The sequence below is a fragment of the Microtus ochrogaster genome, chromosome 17 (genome assembly GCF_000317375.1).
Source record: "Microtus ochrogaster isolate Prairie Vole_2 chromosome 17, MicOch1.0, whole genome shotgun sequence".
Classification (NCBI taxonomy): Eukaryota; Metazoa; Chordata; class Mammalia; order Rodentia; family Cricetidae; genus Microtus; species Microtus ochrogaster.
Window position 1 is genome coordinate 13,883,090 of NC_022019.1, and position 22,221 is coordinate 13,905,310.

General features: G+C 46.0%; 1 protein-coding gene across 1 annotated transcript in view; it reads left to right on the plus strand.

The window, feature by feature from the left end:
- The first annotated feature begins 819 nt into the window (after positions 1–819).
- Msra (methionine sulfoxide reductase A) overlaps positions 820–22,221 on the plus strand; it is a 315,509-nt gene continuing 294,107 nt past the window's right edge. Inside the window, exon 1 of the mRNA XM_005355518.3 lies at positions 820–1,230. Within this exon, the coding sequence (XP_005355575.1) occupies positions 1,095–1,230 (136 nt within the window). The 5' untranslated portion in view covers positions 820–1,094. The remainder of the gene's footprint in view (positions 1,231–22,221) is intronic.

A 22,221-nucleotide genomic window follows, 5' to 3' on the forward strand; every position in this document is an offset into this window, starting at 1 on the left:
AAGGCAGCAAAATAGAAGTAAAACATATTTTCTTTGACAGACCATTTTGTCTTTAGTGACTAGACCCCCTTTAAGCCTGGAAGGGAGGGACACCTTGGGATGATTTCAGGCAAGGCCTTGTAGAAAGACCCGCTTGGCATAATTTCATGGCAAAAACAAATCTAAAGCAAACTGTGGATACAAGTTGGCCCAGGGGACTTCTACAATATAAGGTAAACACCTTAATCTGTTTAACGTTGTTATGTTGGCAACATTCTATACAGCACGCTAATCCTCCTGTCCTTCTATTACAGCCCCACATGAACACAAAGTGGTAACTAAACCCACAGAAGAGCTTAGGTTCAAAGCTTCAAATCCCTGTGGGTGCTAATCCTGTTCCTTCCTTCACACGAGCCTGTCCTCCCATTTTGGCCGAGTGTGTAAACCAAAATCTCATAGAAGGACCTCTCAAGTCACTCATCTGGCCCTAGTTACCTAGGCGAGATTTGTACTTGAGATTAAGGCGAGATTTGTTCTAGGAATATTCTGATTTCAGAAGACCGATCCAACTGCGTCATTAAACCCACGCATTAACAAAGTATTTGTGCCTGCATCCTTTATTTTATGGGCTGAAGAATGTATTTATACACACATACACTCATATATGTATATAATATTAAATATCTATCTACGTACACATATTTCACATTGAGTACGTAATCCTTTGTGGTGTTGAGAATCGTGCTTTGGATCAATTCGACTTATCAAGATGGATCCAATAGAAACGGACAAATTTTCTAGCTGTTTATCCATCCATCCTCTTACAATCTGCCTTCTAGCTCTCTGCCATTTTATGCACACACTGATTTCCCTTTTCTGCTTTGTGGTTGACTGAGCACGAGAAACACACTGGAAACCCTGCTTGGCTAAGCTCTTCCTGGGCACCCGGAACACGGGCCGCGGACGTGGTGAAACGGCAGGAACTTTAACTAATACCTCGCGGTGGCGTCCAGCCAGCATCATTTTTGGCCCTAGCCGCTTCTCGTACTCAGAAAACTTTGTCCCTCAGAGACAGCCAGGTCTGGAGGTCGGCCGGCGGGACGGATACGCCGCCCATGCTCTCCGCCGCCAGAAGGGCTCTCAAGCTACTCTCTGGCCCCATGCCGGTACCGAGAATGGGCGACTCAGCTTCGAGGGTTATCAGCGCGCAAGAAGCCTTGCCCGGCCGCCCCGAGCCGATCCCCGTGTCAGGTAAGACGGGTCGAGCGCTGAGCATGCGCGCCGAGTCTGCGCACTGCACCCTCCGAGAAAACCCCCGCGGGTCCTCGGGCGGGTCCCAGGTCGGGGTCTGCGCGTGCGCGGAGGACAGCTCTTTCTCCTCCCACAACCCCCTCCGGCTGTCTTTACCGCACCCCCTCTCCCCCCCCCACTTCTCCCGCTCCGGGACGGGTGGGTGCTCAGCAGGGCAGTCTCCTGTCTCAGTGCTTCTCTTTGTTTGAGTCTCTTAAGACAAAACAGGCAAAACAGGGCGCTCTTAAAGAATCTAGCGTCGGCATCTGATTCAGCTCGGCTGCAGGCTTGCAGCTCCCTGATTGGAGCTAGGAAGGGTGCAGCCTGAAAGCTTCCTTAGACTCCTTTCTCACCTAGGCCGCCAGGAGAGTCAGGTTATTGCCGGTTCCCGGGAAGTGCTGGAGGGAGCCCTAACGTTGCGACCTGTGTTTTGAAGTGGAATTTTAGGCCCGAGCTGGTTGTCAGAATCCTTCCCAGTTTCTAGTTATTTCGAGGCCTTGCTGGGCTTTCTCCTCGGTTTGCAGGATCTGCTTGTCCTATGAATGAGGCCTCCTGGAGGTGTTTGTGCTCACACACTTAAGCCCCAGGTGCACTTTGGAAGATCAGCCGATTACGTGTGGGACTCGGGTTTTCTCCTTGTGCCACTTAGGAGCCTGAATTGAATTCAGATTGTGGGGCTGCCTGGTAAGCGCCTTTACCTGATAAGCCTCGTTAGCCCTATTGTACTTCTAGCCTCCACTCATGGGGGTATTCATTCTTGGCAGGTTCTTACTGGCCCTGGTGAAGAATCCAAGTTCATTTACTTCCCACTTGGAAAGGCACCCTAGTATTTGAGAGAGTGTGTGTGGAGACAAGTAGATTTATTTGGTAAGTTAGTAAAACCAGAAGGTGGCCTGGTACAGGAGAAGACCGAGCAGCACATTGCTCCTTGGTCCCGCCCCCCCTCCCCCAAATGTTAGATCAAAAGGGAATTTCTTATCTTAGGGAACCTAAGATAGAATACTAACTGGTCCCCATTCTCATTTCCAAGTTCCTTCTAGATAAGGAATTCTCAGCCACCACAGGGCTTTTAGCCCTTCTGCTAATTGCTGTTGGCTTTTACATCACTGAAGCCTTAACTAAATAGTAATTCCTGTCTGGGAACCATTAAGGTGATGATGCTAAAATCCCAATATCAGCCCCTGGACCAAACATACTTGCAGATGACAGCAACTGGATAAGGGGAGGTTCACTCTGCTGTTAATAATGGGAAAATAATGGGAAATAGTCTCTATTTGGAACAACCCCCACATGGCTATGCCCACCTCTGTAATCTCACTCAGAATCCAGTGGGAGCCAGCTTCCGGATCCCACTGGATGACATCTGATGGGCATGTGCCTCTGGCTTGACACCCTATGTTAATGTTCAGGTTTTAGACCAAACCAAAGACTCTTATATCCTGGTCCAGTTAGTCCCCAGAAGAGTCTACTACCCTGGTAATACAATCTTTTACCCATTAGAAAAGTCAGGATGGGGAAAAATGAAGTCAACACAGCTAACTGTGGATACCTATTCACCCTCCTAGATGTCAACTTAGCTGGAACCATAGGAATTGGAACTTCCACCTTGTCATCACAGAATCAGAGCTGAAGGGCCTTGAGAACGGCAATAGATGCACAGTTGCTGCCCTACCAAAAATAATCTGCTACACATTTAAAAAACATTGCTCTCCTCTCTAGTTGAAATAGAGGTTATCATACTTTTTGTGTGGGCCTTGGTGCTATTCCATCAGGTAGCGCTGGATTTGTGACTGTTGTCAGTGAGCTCCCCCAACACCCAGGAAAGTGGGCAGAAGGGGGAAAAACAGCAAAGAGGGCTAAAAAATAGGTTTTTGACCCCCATGTTTGGGATATTTGGTGCCAATTTATTTACACTTTCATTTTTATGCCAATAAAGAACTTTTTTTGAAATTAAAAAAAAAATAGCACTCCAGAATAAAAGAGGCCTGTGCCTCTATGTTAGCCACTCTGGGATTATCAGGTACTCCATAGCCCTGCTTAGAAAGAGGCTACATGATAGAGAATTGAAAAGACAACAATATAAGCCTGTAAAGCAAACCTATTTCAAGGATTTGAGATGATATACTACTCAAGGAGGCAGGGGAATGAGAGAACCAAGCAGATGCCATAACAGTCTGCTCGATCTTCTCTCAGAGACCAGGCCTCAATTTCAATTTCCTGAGACTGAATAGGCAGTTTCTGAGGAAGAGCCACAAACAAAGGACAATCAGTCTCCAGCACCCTCACCAGCAAGGAGGGGATCTGGTGACCCAAGCCATAAACAGCTCAAGAAGAAAACCAAATAAGGACAAAGTCTGAGACTTGTCCAGGCCTGACCCCAAATGGAAAACTAGAGGCCTAATCAGCCCCTGACTAGCTCTAGCCCATTAGAACACACTAATATGATTGCCACTTGCTTGAGCTAATCATATTTAAAGGGACCTAACTGCCCTAGGACCTCCCCTTGACTGTGCTTGAGCTCACCTCATCTCAGGGTCTCCGCCATTTTGCCTTTGTATGGCTGACAGGCCCCAGCATGATGGAATAATAAACGTCCTTGCTGATTGCATACAGGGATGGCAGTCTTTTAAGGGATTTCTCCAAGGACCCTAACAGTAAACCGGCTTAAACCAGCACAGGTTTTTCAGGGCCCTTTTATCTTCAGGCAGAGAGGGCCTGGGAGAGGGCTTTAGGTTAGGAAGTAACAGATCACTGTAGGCCTCTAGGCATCGCTCTAGCAGTCTGGAGTGGGTTGTCAGAAAGCTGGTGGCCGGTAATCACAAGGCCACTGGATGCTCCAGTAGACAGTGAAAATGTCTTACCTTGATCTCTTCAGACTTGACGGGGGAGGGGAGAGGCTAGGAGATTTTGCTAAGCCGTTAACTTTGTGCTCCTCAGTTCAGAGAAACAGTTCTTAAGTGCCCACACAAAGTAGAAAGATGGTTTGGATGCAACATGGAGGATGTGAGGCTGAGTCGCCTCTGAAGCCATCCACACAGCGTCCGCCACAGCCTGCACAGCGCTGGGGTTATCTGCAGCAAAGATAGAAACAGACTTCTAATATGTTACCCAGATGTACAGTCTCCAAAATTAGTGATTTCTAAAGCCAAGTGGAAAGGGGAGCATGGGCAGCCATCTTGGGTCATACCTCCCACCCACATGGTAGGCTAGAGGGTCTCTGGTGGGGAGGGGTCCAAAGGAAGTCACTGAAAGCAAGGGAGGCTAGAGAATTTGCTTCGGTTTGCCTTCGGTTCCAGCAACGGTGTGTAGTACTCCATATAGTGAGTTTTGGTGTCCATGTCTTTGAAAGCTATGGACTTCATATCCCTAGTTCGAAAGTTACATTCTTCTACATTGCGTCTTGAGCCCTTCTCATGTCTCTATATCATCTATCTAAGCCAGTTGTTAACTGTAGCCAATTGTCTCAGAAGCTCTGTCGCCAGTGTGCCCCGCTTTAGATGACAAGGTCTACCTGTATAGGGTTGCGTTATCTTGTCCCAGGTATGAACCTCCATCCAGTGCTTTTGGAGCTAACCCTGCCATCTTAACTTCAGTCCTTCTTCCTTTGTATGTGGCAAGACTGTCGTACCCTTTTATCGGCTGCAGCCTAGTAGTAGATTTACAGTTTGCAAGAAGGTAAGACTCGAACCTTCAAGCCTTTTTAATGTTTCATTTCTCTGGGCCACCTTGAATGGATGGGAACATGAGCAGACTGGCCTGGGTAGCCGGTTGTTGTTTATGTGGCAGTGCGCCAGACTGATGGCAATTGATTAGAGACATGCACACAGAGGAGGAAAAATCAGAAGTTCTTAGATGTGTATGGGAAGATGATGGTATGGTGAAACTGACATCTCAGGTCGGTGAAGAAACTGGTGTAGGGACAGGTAGAGAGACTAGTGGGGTGTACTGGTGCTATTTCTGGTCACCACACCTTTAAAAACAGTTAAATCCCAAGCAGATGTGATGGTAATAGCTGGTGTATCACATACCAGGCACCTTGGGAAACTAAATTAATACATTTAATTTTGTCAATAATGTGGTGATAACATTAACCATCATTATCCTCATTATGGATGTGGAAACAGGCTCAGGAGGTCAGATAACTTATCCAAGGTCATACAGTGGGGCTAGTATATGCACTGTATTCTAGAGTTTCTGATATAACCACTCTTTTCCCATGTATGTATGCATGCATGTTTTGATACAGTTTTAATGTCCATCTCAGGTTGGTCTTGAATTTACTATGTAACCCAAGTTGGCTGTGAACTCTCAGCAATCTTCCTGCTGCAGTCTGCTGAGTGCTGGGGTTACTGATATCTAACACCAACCTTGCTTTCTTTAGCTAAGAGCAAAACAATGAAATAATAAGTATGAGAAAAGGAGAATTTATTTATAATTGTGTGAGGAAGGCCTTTGTATCCACAGCTAGAAAATCAGGAAACTGATAGTTAGATCACATTAAAAGTCTGTGTGGGGCCAGAGAGATGGCTCAGGGGTCAAGAGTGCTTGCTGCTCTTCCAGAGACCTGGGCTCAGTTCCCAGCATCTACAGAGTGACTCACAACCATCTGTAACTCCAGTTCCAAGGGATCCCACACCCTCTTCTGGCCTTTGGGGGTACTGCTTCCACACGGTACACAGACTCACATGCAAACAAAACACCCACACACATTAAGTACGTAAATAATAAATAATAAGAATGCGTAAATAATAAAAAAAATCTTATGTGACAAAAATCACAGAAGCAAAGTCAGAAGACAGTTTAGGGTACAGCAACATGTACTAAAAGGCAAGGACTAGTTTCCCCAATAGAGCAGAAGCTTCTAGAAGCTTGTAAGAAAAATGTCAGCAGTGATTACAAATCAGGCAGAGGTTTTGAACAATTTACCCCCAAGGAAGTACAGTTGGTTTTTAAACACAGAAAAAGACGCTCAAGTTCACTCAGTGAGGAAAATGCAAATACCGGTTTTCATTTTCAGATTGGCAAAACTCCAGAAACAATGATCCATTCTGCTGGGGGTGGGGAGAGAGAGAGAGAGAGAGAGAGAGAGAGAGAGAGAGAGAGAGAGAGAGGCATGCACTCTTATGTGTTGTTAGAGGCTGTCAGCCGGCTCCACTCTTATGGAAGGCAACTTGGCTGCATCTACCAAAAATTTAAATGCACATTTACCTTCGATCTCAGGAATTCAATTTCTGGGAATTTGCCTTCCAGATTTGCTCACACACACGCCAAATGAGGCCTGCACCAGGCTGTTCACTGGAGCTTCATCTGCGTAGACAGAGATTGGAAGCATTGCAGGTGCCCATCAACGAGCGATGGTTCAGCCTCAAGGATACAGCACGCAGGCATAAAAGATGGGGCTTCTCTAGGAACAGAGAGATTGTCAAGACACAGTAGCTGCAAAGGCCAGACCAGATCAGCGTGCTGACTTCTGTGTGGACAGGGAGCACGCTAACAATCCATATGCCCGAGGAAGCCTGGAAAGGCTAGCCAAAAGAGGAAAGGCTGGGTTTGGACCGTGCCGTGAGATGAAGGTGGTTGAGATATTTAGGCTTTACACTTTGTGTTGTTTTAAACAACTTGCTTTGTCTAATGTGGCTTTGTTGTTGAATTAAACAGCTACTTTGAAGATAGTCTTGGCTGTTTTTAGCCCAATCAGCCACCTTTCTGTCATCCTTTGTCATACTTAAACTTAAAAAAGAATTGCTCCCTTTTTCTTGTCAAGTATGTATATATATTTCCCCCTCAACTTGCTTTTGTAATCAAAATCTACATTTTGGCATGATTTAAAAAAAATCTAAATTTAGAGGGTGAAATTGGAATAAGTTAATCCAAGTCATTTTACATTTCATAAATATTCATTTTTATTGAAGCGTCGATTGTGGTGGCATGATTTATACAAAGGAAGGACCTTTGGGGACGGATTCCTTCCACTGTGGTGTAGAAGGCATTATGTGTTTCTTTTATGTGACGGGTGTACATAGATTTTTTTTAAAAAAGAAAACGATAGGAAGCTGTTCTCCTTTTAGAAAAAAAATTCCCTAGTGTGTGATTAATTTCTAAATTGTAGGACGCAGAACTGTTATTTTTCTTCTCGCATCCTGCCCAGAGCTCTTAGATTGTTTTATGCTTTCTTCCAGAACCTTCTGTTTCCCTGCCGCCCCCGCTGGGGAAAGGCATTTCCCACCTCCCACCTTCCGATCTTTACCTCCCTCCCCAGCCTCTTTTCCCACCAGGCCCCCACGGAGCCCATCTTCTGCCTGACAGGATTCTGTGTTCCGCCTCTGCGGTCGCCCACGTGATCATATCCTTGCGGATTTACTACTCTGATCTTTTGATTTATTTCTTCATTAAATGCTTGCATAGGTAAAGTGTTGTAGTTTTCCCTCTATTCCTTATTTTACTCTTTCTTCAAAATTTGCCTAGCTTGAATTCTGTTTGTCCTGTAAACCAGTCCCTCCTCCCTAGGGCCTAAGTGGCGGCTTTCAACTCCACTGGGCGACTCCCCCGAGCTACTTCAGACTCCTTCCCATCGGCTCGGCTCCGGCGGCTTTCCCATTGCTTCTTAGATGTTCTGCTGCCCAGTTACCAAATCTGTGCCTTTTCTCTCTATGCGGTAATGAGCTCCCGAGGAGAGAAGCCGCGTGTCTCTCCTGGAGGGAGTCCTGTGCTCGCTGCTCAGATCTATAGTGCATTACAAAGGAGGATGCCCACGCCAAACATTCAGTTATGGCTTATGGCTGCTGGGCAGAGAACAATTAATGTCTGAAAACAAATACAGAAAATGTGGCCTTTCCGTTTGTCCATTGTGTGAGCACTGGGATGCAGGGTTGCCAATGCAGTCAACCCTTTGTCTGTGGCATGCGCTCTAAATTTTTGCCCCCAAACTGGTAATGAATCTGAGCCAATTTCTTTACACCTCGCCATGATAAGCTTTACTTTTGCTAGGATGAAGGGTAGGTCCCCCATCTCTGAACCCCACCTACAGTGGGGCTATGTGTGTTGGGGATGAGCTCAGCACTACCAAGTGGGCCTGCACCTGGATCTCTATTTGGGGCGGGACAAGGGGAAATGATTGGAGAAGGGAGAGCGAGGACCCCTCTAGCGACCCCTGGGAACCTGGATTGGTGAAGTAGGCTAGGCACAGGTTTCGGGGATTGAATGGATTCCAAGCTTCAGTAACTGCAGAGTGAAGAGACCTCTTTGCTGAGGTACTTTCTGTTCTTGCATCTCTATGGGTCCCAGGGGCTTCCAGTTGGTAATGGGTCCCTTTCCCATGAAGAGTCCCTGTTTGGTCCTGCCACCCTGAGCTAACTAAAACTGTGGTTGCTCTGATGATGGCTGAAATGCTGAATTGTGCAGGAGGTGACCTTGGGCTGTCAGTGTACGGTGCGGGTGGGGAGGGGCACTGTAAATCTTCCTGAAGATGCTCCTCTAGCGGTTTCCCTCCCAAGTTCCTTCTGGGGCAGAGACTCACTGTAGCCCTGCGTGTGAGCACAGCACCAGACAGCGAACTGCTCAAGGGCAGGGGGGTCTTACCCCTTGGTCCTGGGACACTGCAGGACAACGGTTATTTGTTGAATAGCATGCTGTGTGGGCAGGGCCACCAGGAAGAGTGAGTGTCAGACAAAATAACGGCATATATGAGCTACTTCAAGGTGACTAGCAGGTAGTTAGGAAATGCGACGGTGAAGGCTGGGGATGTGGCTCAGTGGGTCAGGTGCTTGTGACCCAAGCATTAAGGCATGACTTCAGATCCCCAGCACCCACGTAAGAAGCTGGATGTGCCATTGCACACACAATCCCAGAACTTGGGAAGTACAGACAGGAGGATCCTGAGGGCTAGCTGGCCATCTAGTCTAGCCAGTGAACAGCACATTTAGCGACAAACTTTGTTTCCCCAAATGAGATGGGACTGATTAGAGGAAGACACCTAATGTTGTTTTCTGAATCCCACATACACACGCACACATCTGCAATTGCACCTGTGCATCCGTGCTACGCACTTGCACACTCACGCCCGTGAGAATGAGTCATGTAGAAAGCTGAAGACGTCAGGACTGGTAGGGTCTCGAGTTGCTGGACTCCATGGTACTGGATCGTACATCTCATCTGAAAGCATTACTGGCTAGATAGACTCTCTGCAGCTAGGTGGAAATCTGCCAGGTAGGAGTGGACCGTGCCATTTGCCCTGTGACACTTGACAGTTTATTGGCCTGCCACATCCCCCTCCCTAGCCCAGGGAATTAGCTCAGGATTGGCTTCATGGGACAGGCTGTTCCAGGCTGCTTTAGAGGTTGAGCACGGTGGGATTCGCTGTGAGCACAGGGTTGTCGTCATACTGCGGCTCAGTCATTTTGCAGTGCAGTCATATTTCCATCTCCTTGCCATGTTGCAGTCTAAATGGTGGTAGGAGGCTGGGAGTGTGGCTGCGTCATGCTTCCCTGTCCTCTGCTTTCTCTTCTCCCCCTGATGCCTGGCTTCTTCATGGTACCAGACCTTCTCACCCTTGTGTGGCCCCCGAAGATCACACAGCATCATTTGAATGCTCTGCTTTTCCATTTCCCAACATCCTCAGGATGTGCAGGGCTTGCTGTAACAGGATGTGTGGGTGCTGCTGTGTCTCCACACTTAGTTCCAGAACCCGCTCTCTTTTTCACGGGAGGGGCTGTGTGTCTAGCTTCCCCATCTCTCTCACTGGCCCTTCTTCCAGTGTTTTCTTTGTGGAGAAGGTAGACTCTCCCCTTTTGTTTGGCATTCAGTCTGAGATATATTTGTCCCTGCGTGGTCTGAACCCTTAGCCTGCTGGCAGCATCCTGCTGGCATAGCCAGACTTTTGGATTCCAGCTACTGATGTACCCGATGTTCTGTGCTAACTCTCTTCTCCCTTGGTGAGATCTATGACAGTGTTGGCTCATTCCAAATATGGGGTCAGGTGGAATCTCCTCTGTAAGCTGGGCCTGCCTTTAAAGGTGACAAAGTTGTTGCCAGCATGAGGAAGACTTGGGCCTTGTATATGACCTCATCACCTTCTCTGTTTCTTTCCCCTTTCTATATTTATTTATTTGGGGGGAGGGGACAGAGTCTTGCTCTGTTGCCTAGGCTGACCTCAGACTCACTGTGTGACTCAGGCTTGTCTTGAACTCACAGTGATCCTCCTGCCTCAGCCTCTCCAGTGTTGGGATTATAGGCATGAACCACCATGCCTGGCTTGGTTCCTTATATTTCTGTTAGCTTTGTTTGGGTCTCTGGAGTTTCACGGTGGGTTTGTTTCTGATCTTCTACCTTTCCTGAAGGAGTTTATTTAATTCACACTATGCAATAGCAAAGGCTGACTGGAGTGAAGCTGGAGACATCCTGTTGATGCTACATTTATGAAGATGAAGAAAAACACTGAGGAACAGAGTGTCTCCAAGAACACATATAAAAGAATTTTTTTTTATTATTTTTTTTATTTTTTGGTTTTTTCGAGACAGGGTTTCTCTGTGGTTTTGGAGCCTGTCCTGGAACTAGCTCTTGTAGACCAGGCTGGTCTCGAACTCACAGAGATCCGCCTGCCTCTGCCTCGCTGCCCACAGTTTGTTTCTAAACCTTCCTGGTGGGTGATAGATAGCAGGGTTGGGTAGCTGTCATGGGACATACTCAAGTGAAGCAAAAGGGCACCTGCTGAGCTTGCGGCACGAGAAGCTGGGTCATGTAAGGCACACTCCTGGTACAGCTGTGAGGGTAGAAGAATTTCAGGCTCCAGGTCTGTCTTTAGGAGCACAGTCAGGAGATTGTCTGGGTGCAGGACACTGCCTTTCTTAACAGTTGTATCCGACCCATGGATGTTCAAGCGCTATGTCAGTATTTGTTGAATACATCGCTGTTGACTGTTTTTGTATTTGTTTAAAAAAATCATGTAGCCTCTGGGCATGGTGGCTTACACCTGTAATCCTAGCATGCAGGAGGCAAGAGGATTGCAGTCAAGGCCAGCCTGGGCTATACAGTGAATTGAGGTCAGCCTGGGTTCCATAGTTAGATTCTGTTTCAAAAAAATAAACAACCATCACTAAGCACATGGCCACAGTTGTGAGGATCTACGGGTCTCTGTCAGTGTCGACTGTCTCCATCCCTGTAATCACAGAGGGCCGTGATGTGGGTAGAAGGGCTCCTACCACTGTACTTTATTTGGTTTCATATAAGGCCTATGCTGTGCTATATAAAATTTAGAATAATCTTGCCCATGCCTAAGAAAATCTGCACTAGGATTTTGATAGGAATTTTGTTAAACCCGGAGATCCATTTGGAGAGAATGGATCTTACCTTCCAGTCCAGCACCATAGCTTGTCCCACACTGATTCCAGTTTGGCTTAGTTTTTAGTTTTTGTTATTTCCTGTGCATAGAAAAACTCAACATGTTTGTTAAGTTCAAACTTAACTTTTGCATGTTCTTTGAAGTGTTTGTAAATGCTAATGAGTCTTTAGTTTGGGTCTTCATGTGTTCATGTTCATATATACTACACATGAGTTTCTGAATGCTGAGTTTGGGGATGTTGGGCCTTCAGCCTTGCTCTATTGGCTCTAGGATTAAAAAGATATTTTTATAAACTTCTTGGAATTTCCTATACAGATACCATGTCATCTGGAAGTACAGTTTCTATCTGTGTGTTCTTTATTATTTTTTCTTGCCTTCTTACAATGATGGAACTTTTAATACTATATACTTCCCCAGTCTTAGGAGCCAAGAGGTCAGATCATCTCTAAAAGTGCCACTAGGCACACAGTGACTCCAGGTTTTTGCAGTACTGATTACAGCCATTCTCTTCTGCTGCCCTCCTGGGAGTGTTTCCCAAATGCGTCTTCTACCAGCTTTTCATAAAGCAAGTCGTATTGAAATACGACTGTGCTTATTTGTTTATTTTTATTGTCTGTGCCTGATGTCCAACCAAAGAACTGAGTAGCTGCGAGTGAGACCACTGGACTCTAAAAGCCTGAGTCTAGGTTTCTATCATTAGGACTTCTGCAGCAAAGGCCTTTTGAAGACCTTTACCGTTTTAGAACCTTGTTCTTCTGATTCCTCCCCTGTCTTAGCTGTCGGGTATTTGCTCACTTGTGTCATCTGGTTTATTCCTTATGAGTGTATTGCCTCACTAAGACTTAGAACCCCAGTCCTTGGCAGGCTGTACTCGAGTGTAGCAGGGAGATGAATGGAGGTGCAGCTGCCGCCCGAAGCCCCTTCCACTCTGTATTTGCACCGCATGATAGGTGGTTCAGAACTCATACTAACACTGTACCTGACTATCACCCTAGACAAGTTACTGGTGCCCAGCTCACTGTCTGTATTGCTGACCTTCAGAGTGTTGGCAGACTGAAAAGCCATATGACTCTGGTGACTGGAAAGGGTCCAGTGGCCCCGAGTTCTCTAGGTATGAATTTGTTAAATAGTATTTATTGTATCTTGTCTACCCACGCACATCCCCTCCTCTCATCCCACCTAAGGGAATGTTAGTTCCTTTAGCTTTGCCTGAAGATTGGGAAGTCAGGGAATGAGCGAAGATGCTTCAGTCACGGGGATATGGACCATTGCGGTTCCTTCTTATTGGATGCTAATTGGCAGAGATGCTACATCTGGCATCTGCGCACACACGCCATTGCAGCTTGCTGGTCTGTTCTCCACACCTGCCGCCCTCTCCTCATCTGGGCTTCTCCTTTCACTCCAGTCTCTTCCTTCAGTGAGCCCCGTCAGAGGCGCCTCTTATTTTCTTCACTGCCCATTTTCCCTACAGCCCTGTTGTTTGAGATGGTCTCTGTTGTTATCTCTCCTCTTGCACATATAGACGTGCATCTTTAGTCTGCATCTGGTGAGACCCCATTTGTTTGAGCTCTCGCACCTCCTCCTTGCCACATTGCACAGTACCTATTAGTTAAACAAAAGTAAAAGCGACTGCGCCTCCACTCTGTGATGTTGTGCTTGGAAATTGTTTGTTCGATAAGTCCTATTTTGTGTGCACAGGTCAATAGATATCAGTACTAATGAATCACCACAAACAGGGGCCTCTGTTCCCAGCTTCCCAGGAAGCGCAATTCATCCGTTTTTAGATGTTTGACTCTAACTGCTTGTGTGTGTCCAATGGCTGGTTTTCCAAACTGTTATTTATAAGAGCTCTGAGCTCTTGCCCTCTGTGTTACTCTTTGTGTTTACTATTTGGGGAAGAGATGTCTTTCTGCAAATATGGAGACATAGTGGAGGGCGCAGGAAATTGTCCCCAGGAAGTCTGCAGAAAGCATCTTTTAAAAGATCCACAGTTATCTGCAGTCTCCCCAAGGTTGTGTTAACATAAAATAGACATTGTTTTATGATTGGGAATCAAGAAATGATTTTATGATTTAACAAGTTCTGCACAGAACCTTTGCAGGCTTATCAGCACCCGAGTAACTGCCATGGAGATCACACGGCAAGATGAGCCCCTGGATTTATTGCGTTTGCTGGCTCCTTGAGTGCTGTTCGTAGGCTTCTCCCCAGGGCACCACTTTCCTCCCTTGATGCAACTCATTTCCGCTGCAGATGCAGCGTGTGATGCTGGGAAGCAGTGTCTGCTTGTTACTGCTCTGCAGGGCTTGTTATGACCACACGTCATGGTTGGTCCATATAGATGGTGGAGCTCAGAAGTGGACTCCCTTTGTAGTATGTGTGCACGGGTGCATGTGTGCAGGTGTGTATACGTATGTGCACATGTATTTGGATGCTAGAAGATGACCTCCTGTGCCATTGCTTTTTGTTTGAGACAGGGTCTCTTACTGTTCTGGGGATTGCCAAACAGACTAGACTAGCTGGCCATCCAGCCCAGGGACCCAGCCATCTCTAGTCTCCATCTCTCTAGTACGGGGATTATGGTTATAAACATGTCATCATGGTTGGCCTTTATAAAAAAAAATGTGGGTTTTGGGGATTGAACTCAGGTCCTCATGTTTGTGAGGCAAGCATTCCATGACCAGACTCTCTCCCTAGCCCTGGAAGTGGGTTTTCCAGTGAGGAGCTGTTGGTTTAGTGGACAAACAGGAACTTGGCCTTCACTGCCTCATTAGCTTGGTGACCTTGGATGAATGGGGATGGTGGCAACAGCTTCCTGTGGGTGCTTCTGGAGATGAGTTAGGACAGAGCTCAGCACAGGGCCTGGCTCCTCTCGGGTGTGCCGATTCACCTAAGGACTGCTGGAGGACAGCTCACCACCATGCTGCTACCTGGTTCTGTGAAGGCAACTGCTGTCTGCTTCTCACTGCCTTCCCTGCCTCGCCTCACCGAGGGAGATGCATTACATCTAGAGAGGCTGCCAAGCCAGTCTCCTGGTGACCTTGACCCAGCATGAGTGACGGTGTGTGTTTCATTACAGTTCCCTCCTTCCTGGCTATTATTTCAATTCCAGGGAGGCTTTGGAGATAAAAATGAAAATCGGGTTTCACCCTGAAAATTTAAGAGATCACTCCTCCACCCCCTCCCCTACCCCATCCCTCACTGCCTTTCTCTACCTGAATGTCAGAAGGGCCATATTTTGGAGATTTTTAAAGACACCAAAAATTGCAGACTTTTATCTTAGTAACCACAGCAACAGCCTAGACTTGCAGAGTTACTTTGTATTCAGGAAAGCGGGACACTCAGGTGCGCTTGGATTCCCTGCTGATGTCCCAGTGTGCAGACATCGCCAGAGGGCTGTTACATGGCAGTGCTGTTTGGGGCCACATGACATATTTCCTTGTAGTTTTGAAAAATCTCATGGGTATTTTAAGTTTAATCCATCTGATTTTGATCCAAATATAATTTACTCACAATAACAGGGAAACATTTGATACCAGAGAAGCCTGCTGGCATTCTTGAAGAGTCTCTCTGGGGAAATAAATCACATTTCTTCAAGAAAGAATCACAAACCTACAAAGTCTACTTTCTGCTTATTTAACAAAGCCTGAGTTAAATATCAAATCGAGCGGTTCCAGGTCAGTTATTTATTTATTTTTCAGTGGTTCATTTTTAACCATGCAAAGGATCTTTCCTTTGAGACTTTTTCCTTCCTGCCCCTCTTATTCTGACAGTTCTCTCTGCTGTATTCCATTCCCACCCCCCTCTCCCCCGCTCTGGTCCCAAGCAATCATTTCAGACGAGTTGAGGCAATAGAACAATTTTGATGTCTGTCGATTAACAATGTCTATATTTAAGATGCTTCATATTGTCAGCAGTTTGGACATAGCAGTGCAATGTATTGCCTAATTTTAGTTTGAAAGTACATTTTCTGAGAATTAGATGCTAGTCTTGCCCAAGTGTTTAGAAATTAACAAGTGGGGACTTAGGGCAAGATACAGCCAGACTTCGGACTCTTGGAAGGCATGAAACCCATGGACTGTGTGGGCATGGCCCAAGCATCTTGGGTGGCCAATCGGGGAACTAGGAGTAGGGAGGGCCCTGCTGTTCTGAGGTGCTGTTCCTGAGCACCCCAGTTCCTTTTGGGGCTTCTGATGTCTCGGTTCTGCTTTCTCCTAGAATTAAGAGGATGGTTCCCAACTCTTTCTGCCACAGAGGAGTCTTTGCATGACTGACCTGACCTTGTTCTTAAGTTGTTAGGCCAGAAGCTCGAGTGGGGAACTCGCTCTTGCCCCACAATCTCTGCTGCCCTCTACTGCCCAAGCAAGTGGCAACAAGCCCTGCAGACCCAGCTGGGATCTGGTACCTGGATCCTTGCCTTACTCTTTGGGTCCACTCTTCCTTTAGTTCAGGAAACAAATCACAGGCAGACACTCTTCCCAAGATGACATCCCATAGGAGGTAGAATACACAGCCTGGAGGCCGACTGCCTGTTGTCAGACCCAGCTTGTCAGTCCTGCTGCCCTGGCAAATTGTAGAATGTCGGGCAGGTTGGTCAGGGTTGCCTGATCTGAAAAATGGGGTTAGTAGTATTTTTTTTTAATGAGACCTGGGGTGACAGCTTTTTGGAAAAGTATTTGCCTCAAAAGTGTGAGGACCCAAGCTCAGCGTCCTCAGAGCCCACATAAGAAGCTAGCAAGGTGTGGTGTGCTGCTGACAATTCTGGCAGTGCTGAGGGGGCGGTGGAGACAGGAAGCACTCACTGGCCAGCTAGCCTAGCTCACCTGGGAAGCTCCAAGCCACGAGAGAGCCCATTTCAAATAAAGATGGCCTGAGGAAATGTTATGGGATATCCTCCAGAGAAGACCACTCAGACATGGCTTTAAGCCAATAGAAAGTCTTTATTAGCTGGCAGGCCATCACACTGGGTGTTCGGGATCTCAGGGTAGCCCCAAGCCTTTCTCAGGGAGAGCTTTTAAGTGCAAAACCATATCCTAAGTTGATATGCCTCAGTTAACAAGAACAGTTAGCTAGAAGCAGAGCTACAGAAGCCAAAAAGCAAGGGTAGTACATTTAGTACATTTAGAGACGTTTTCAGAACTATGAGTTTGGTGGATTAGGTCTTTTGTTATCTTGGCAGATGGTGCTATCTATGTGCTGAGTTTTATGGACTAAATGGTACTTCCAACATGGAGTCAGTTGTGCTAAGGTCTGGGGCTCTGTTACAGAATGACACCTAGGCTGTATTCTGACTTCCTTGTGCATGTATACATACATGTATGCATGTACCCCCACTATAATCTCCCCACACAAACTTGCAAACATAGGTATGTACACACACATCTAGTTCAGTTACACACACATACACCCAGCATATGCACACCCAGCATACACACACACACACTCCAAGCACACACATCCAGCACACACACATACACACCCAGCACTCATAGCACACATACCCCTGGCATACTCCCCAGTGCACATATACACACACATCCAGCACACCAAGCACACACACACACATGCACAAACACACATACACACCTAGCACACATACCTCTGGCACACATCCAGCACACCAAGCACACACACACACACACACACACACACACACACACACTTACAGGGCACAAATAATATGTTTGTGAGTTGGAAGTGTTCTCAGGAAGATGGAAGTGCTGAATGAGGGCTCTGGAGTAGAGCAGGGTACATGGTTGACGCTAAGCAAATTTCAATTCTTGTTGGATCTTTTGCCTGTTTTTAGAGTTTGCTAAGGACTGGCCTCTCTCACAGTGTGAGAGACATAGTATGGTACTGATATCTAGAGGGTGAAGTACCAAATGTCACTAACACAGAGAGGAAAGCACCCCTTCCCAATCTTCTTCACTCTTCTGACTCCATCAGGGTGAAGGAATCTGCCCAGTGCTGGGCTGTTTAACCTTCTCTCCCAGGCTTGCTCACAGACAGGCCTTGAACTTACAGATAGCTTTCCACTTGGAGAATTTGATGACATCTTTGTTTGTTAACGAATTTGCTATTTCTGGCAAATGATCTTATATGTTTAATATGACCATCTCTTTGAAATTAACCTATGGTACAAAGAAGTAAATGGAAAGAATTTTCTGTAAGCCATTGTGATGGCTATTCTTGGTTGTCAAGAATATCTGGAATTAACTATAAATAAACCCAAGTTACTGGGCATACCTGTGAGGGATTTTTTAGTTAATAGGATCATTTGAGATAGGAAAATGTACCTTAAATTCATACCAGTTGAGATTGGAAGATTCACCTTAAATCTGGATCATTTGAGGTGGGAAGACCCACCCTAAATCTAGACCACACCTTCTAGTGCCAACCTATATAAAAGATAAGGAAGAAAGACACTTCCTTCTTTCCCTGCTTGCCCTCATTCTGCTGGCATTCCTTCATTGCATTAGAGCCAACTTCTTTGGGATCCTGACATACACTGAAGACCAGCTGAGACATCTGGCTAATGAATTCCGGGGCTTTTCTGTCTGACAACTGGAATCCAAAGTTGCTAATGAATTCCGGGGCTTTTCTGTCTGAAAACTGGAGTCCAAAGGCTTCACAGCCATCAGTAAGTCATGTGCAAATGGAAAGGGAAGCGGCATATTTATGAGTGTGCACAGTCCTGCTGCTCAGTGTCCCACACTGCACAGAGGACAGAGTCCTGACTTTGTGGGAGGCTGGGATTAAAAACAGTGGAAGCAGATAATTGGAGGGTACAGAGGTAAGTGAGTTGTGGGTCAGGACTGAAGGAAGCTCGAGGAGCTGCCAGGATGCTGTGTGTGGAGAATGAGGTGTTCTGGGAAGAGAGGACATAGTGCGTGAGAGATGTTGGCTGTCAACACTCTGACTTCCTTAGTGCCTGGTAGCCAGTATTCATGTTCTCCAAGGAGACCAGCCCCTGAGAGTGGGCAGAGAAGCCCTATGTGGGTGGAGCTGGAAATGCTGGAGTCAGCTGGGACCAAACTAAGAGGCTGAAGCAGCACTAGGAGCTAGAGCTGCTGGATGCATCTGGGAGTAGATTCCAGAGGGCCTTGGTGTTTGACAAGCCTTTTGTGTAGCAGGCCAAAAGGGCCACCATGGCTATTTCAAGTGACCAGTCAGAGCACTTGTAGACATTGAAGAAGGATGATATGTTTTTAAAACGACAAGATAGCAGGCGCACCCAAAACTTACCATGTTCTCTTGTTCAGCCTGTGACTTTCAGCTCACCTCGCTGCTTGTGTAGCTCCAACTCCAAACTGATTTGCAACCACTCACTCATCCTTCCTTCTGTCCAGACCCTGGCAACCATGAAAAACCTTGTGTCTACAGATCTGTCCATTGTGGATTTTTCATGTAAACAGAGCTATATAATACATGCACCTTCATCCCTGGCTTCTTTGGCTCCACCTCACTTCCATGTTTCATCCATCTTGTAGAGTGTATCAGGGCCTCATCCTTTTCATTGCTGAGTAATATTCCACCATGTGTTTATATCATACTTGGCTAGCTTAGAGCTTCCTGAATTGTCCTTATTCTGACTGATGTGAATGATGCTACTCCAAACATCTGTGCACAATGGGTTTTAAAGTTCTCTTGAGGCATTATCCAGGAGTGGATCAGCTGCCTCAAAAAAACAAAACAACCCTTTATGCTTAATTTTTTAAAGACTTAATTTTTTTCCAACTCTGTGTGTGTGCACGTGTGCACATGTGCGTGTGAGTGCAGTGCCCAAGGAGGCCAGAAGAGGTATCTGAGCCCTCAGAGCTGGAGTTAGAGATAGTTGTGAGCCAAAAAAGTGGATTCAGTGGGAACAGAGTTTAGATTCTCTGCAAGAGTGGTGAGTTCTCTCAGGGGCCAGGCCATCTCGCCAGCCCCTTTTTGTGGGGGAATCTTAAGACTGAAGAAAAACAAAATGAAACACAAATCTAAATCCTGAGTAACTGACCTTTATCAGAGGCATGGTTTGCAAATGCTTTCCTGTTCTATAGGTTATTTCACTTCTATTACAGAAAAAAAATAGTTTTCTTCCTTTCTCCCCTCCCTCTTTCCTCTTCCTCTGCCCCCTCCTTCTATCCCTCCCCTTCCCCCTCTTTCTCTTTTTCTTTCTCCAGCCAGTTGACTGTATGCTTCTTTTCTTTTTGAACTCACAAAGCCTGTTTCGTAAATGCTTTCCTGTGCCCACAGAGGTGATCATGTGGTGTCTTTTCTTTATTTTGCCAGTGTGATGTGTTGTGTTGCCCACTTCTTGGTGTTAAACAGGCCTTGTGTTCCCAGGGTACAATGCACTTGGTCAAGGCTGGCAATCTTTTGACTACATTACTGGATTCAGCTAGGATCTCACTAGTATTTGGTTCTGAAAATTCTCACTTATAAGAGATGTTGGTCTGTGGTGTTATTTTTAATTTTATTATTTTTTGAAATTGGCATAAAAGTATAATTATGGAGGACAAGATGAGTTTTGAAATATGCATGTTCTGTACAGTGGCCTAGCCAGACTAATCAGCATACACATCACCTCACTTGCTTATTCTGTGTGTGGTGGCAATGCTGTGGGGTTACCCTAGGCTCCCTGAAAGCACAGTGTGTTGTTCAGAACTACAGCTGTGGTGTGGAGCAGGTGGGCTCTTCAACTTCTCTGCTGATTGGATTGAACGGTCATGCGCTTTGACAATCTTCCCTAATCCCTCCCTCTCTACCATCTCAGCCCCAGGAAACCAGCGTTGTACTCTTGGCTTCAGTGTCCTTTAATGGGGCCCACGATGAAGTGAGTGGCAGATGTCCATCATTTTGTGCCTATTTTATTTCACTGGGTACCTTCCAGGTTCATCCACTATGCTTTAGTTAACAGGATTTTCTTTTAAAGAATTAGTAGTCTTCCGACTTGAGTCTATGTCTTATTTTCTTTACCCATTTGTTGATGGGGCCCCTTGACTGTTGTGGAGACTGCTACAATTAACACACAAGTATAACCATCTCTTCAACATGGTGCCACTAGATATTTACCCCGTTGCTGCTTCATTGGTTGTTCTGTGTAGCTCAGAACATCCTCAACATCCCAATCCTCCTACCTCACCTCCCATGTGCTAGGGATGACAGACTTGTGCCTCTGCATCTGTTGTTGATTACTGGCAAACCTGAAATGCTGGTTTTGTACTTGTTTTGTGTCCCCTAGCATTCCCATGCTGATCATACACTCATTTACTCCTGGGATAGCTCCTCTCTTAGACACTGACCATGTGGCCAATATCAGGTCCCATCCTCACATCTGTCTGAGTGTTTTGATTTCTGTTCTCTTCCCTTGCTTCTTCCCTAGTCTTTGTCAGTTCTTCTTTAGTTGTTACCATAGCTTGAATGTCCCCATTAGACACATTTTGGAGCATAATCCTTATTGTGAGGTATGAAAGTGGGGACGTAACTATGGGATGTGGAAGTGGAGCTTTGGTGGTGACAAGGTTAGACAAGGCTTTCAAGCAAAAGGAAGCGGAAGCTTCTCTGATGAGGGGTGGGAGCCACACTAATCTATGAGTATACAGATAAAGAATTTATTCAGAAGGCAGTTTGATGCTATGCAGCAAAATAATAATAATAATAATAATAACAACAACAGCAACAACAGCAACAACAACAACAACAACAACAACAACAACAACAACTTCTTTCCTAGGGCCTAAGGCATCCCTAGTCATGGGTTCTTGGTCCAGTTTACAATTCCAGGCATGAGTTCCCTTTTATTGAGTGGGACTCAATAAGAAAGTGATTGGTTGTTCCCATAGCATTCATGCCACGATTGCAGTGGTGTGCGTAACTTACCATGCTGACCGTTATTATAGTTCACAGGGTTCACAGCTGGCAAGACTGTTGATGACTTTTCTTCCTCTGACAGTCTGTCCAGCTAGCAAGGAGGAAGCTTCTATGTCAGTACCAGCATGATTTCTCTGTCATGTGACCTGTGTCTTCAGCAATAGTCTATCGGCAAATTCTTATGGACAACCAATGGTTGACCCACTTCTTTCTAGTCTCTGTATTTTTTGAGGAATCCTGTTGTTTATTTATTCAGGTTCCCTTGTACCTTAATGAGTCCTTTCTCTTGCTGCTTTTAAGATTCTCTTTGACTTTGGCCGCAACAGTTTGATTGTGGATTTAAAATTGCTGAGGTCCTAGCCTTGTTTCATTATTCCTGTTTGAAAGAATAGCTAACATGTTGCCTGGTTTCTTTAGTGTTTTAATTTAGCCCTCATGGTGTTTCTGTAGGATCCCCTCGATCTGTCAGCTTTGTGACTTAGCAGTGTGTGTATGCACAGTTTTATAGGACTTCAGAGTGACGCCTGTGTGCTCTCTTCCCATGACTTGTCCCCTTAGCAGATTTGCTGAACACTGTGTCTGGAGGGGTTTGGAAGACTTTCACTTTTCCTAGGCAAGTAACACATAACCTTGTCTGTGATGATGCCACATCCAGTTGGTGACCTGAATATGGAAAGATATTTTAGGAGCCCAGAGAGTGAGTCACTCATGACTTTCTGACCCTTCTTAGTAGATGAGAAAATTAGACTTGAACAGATTAAGCA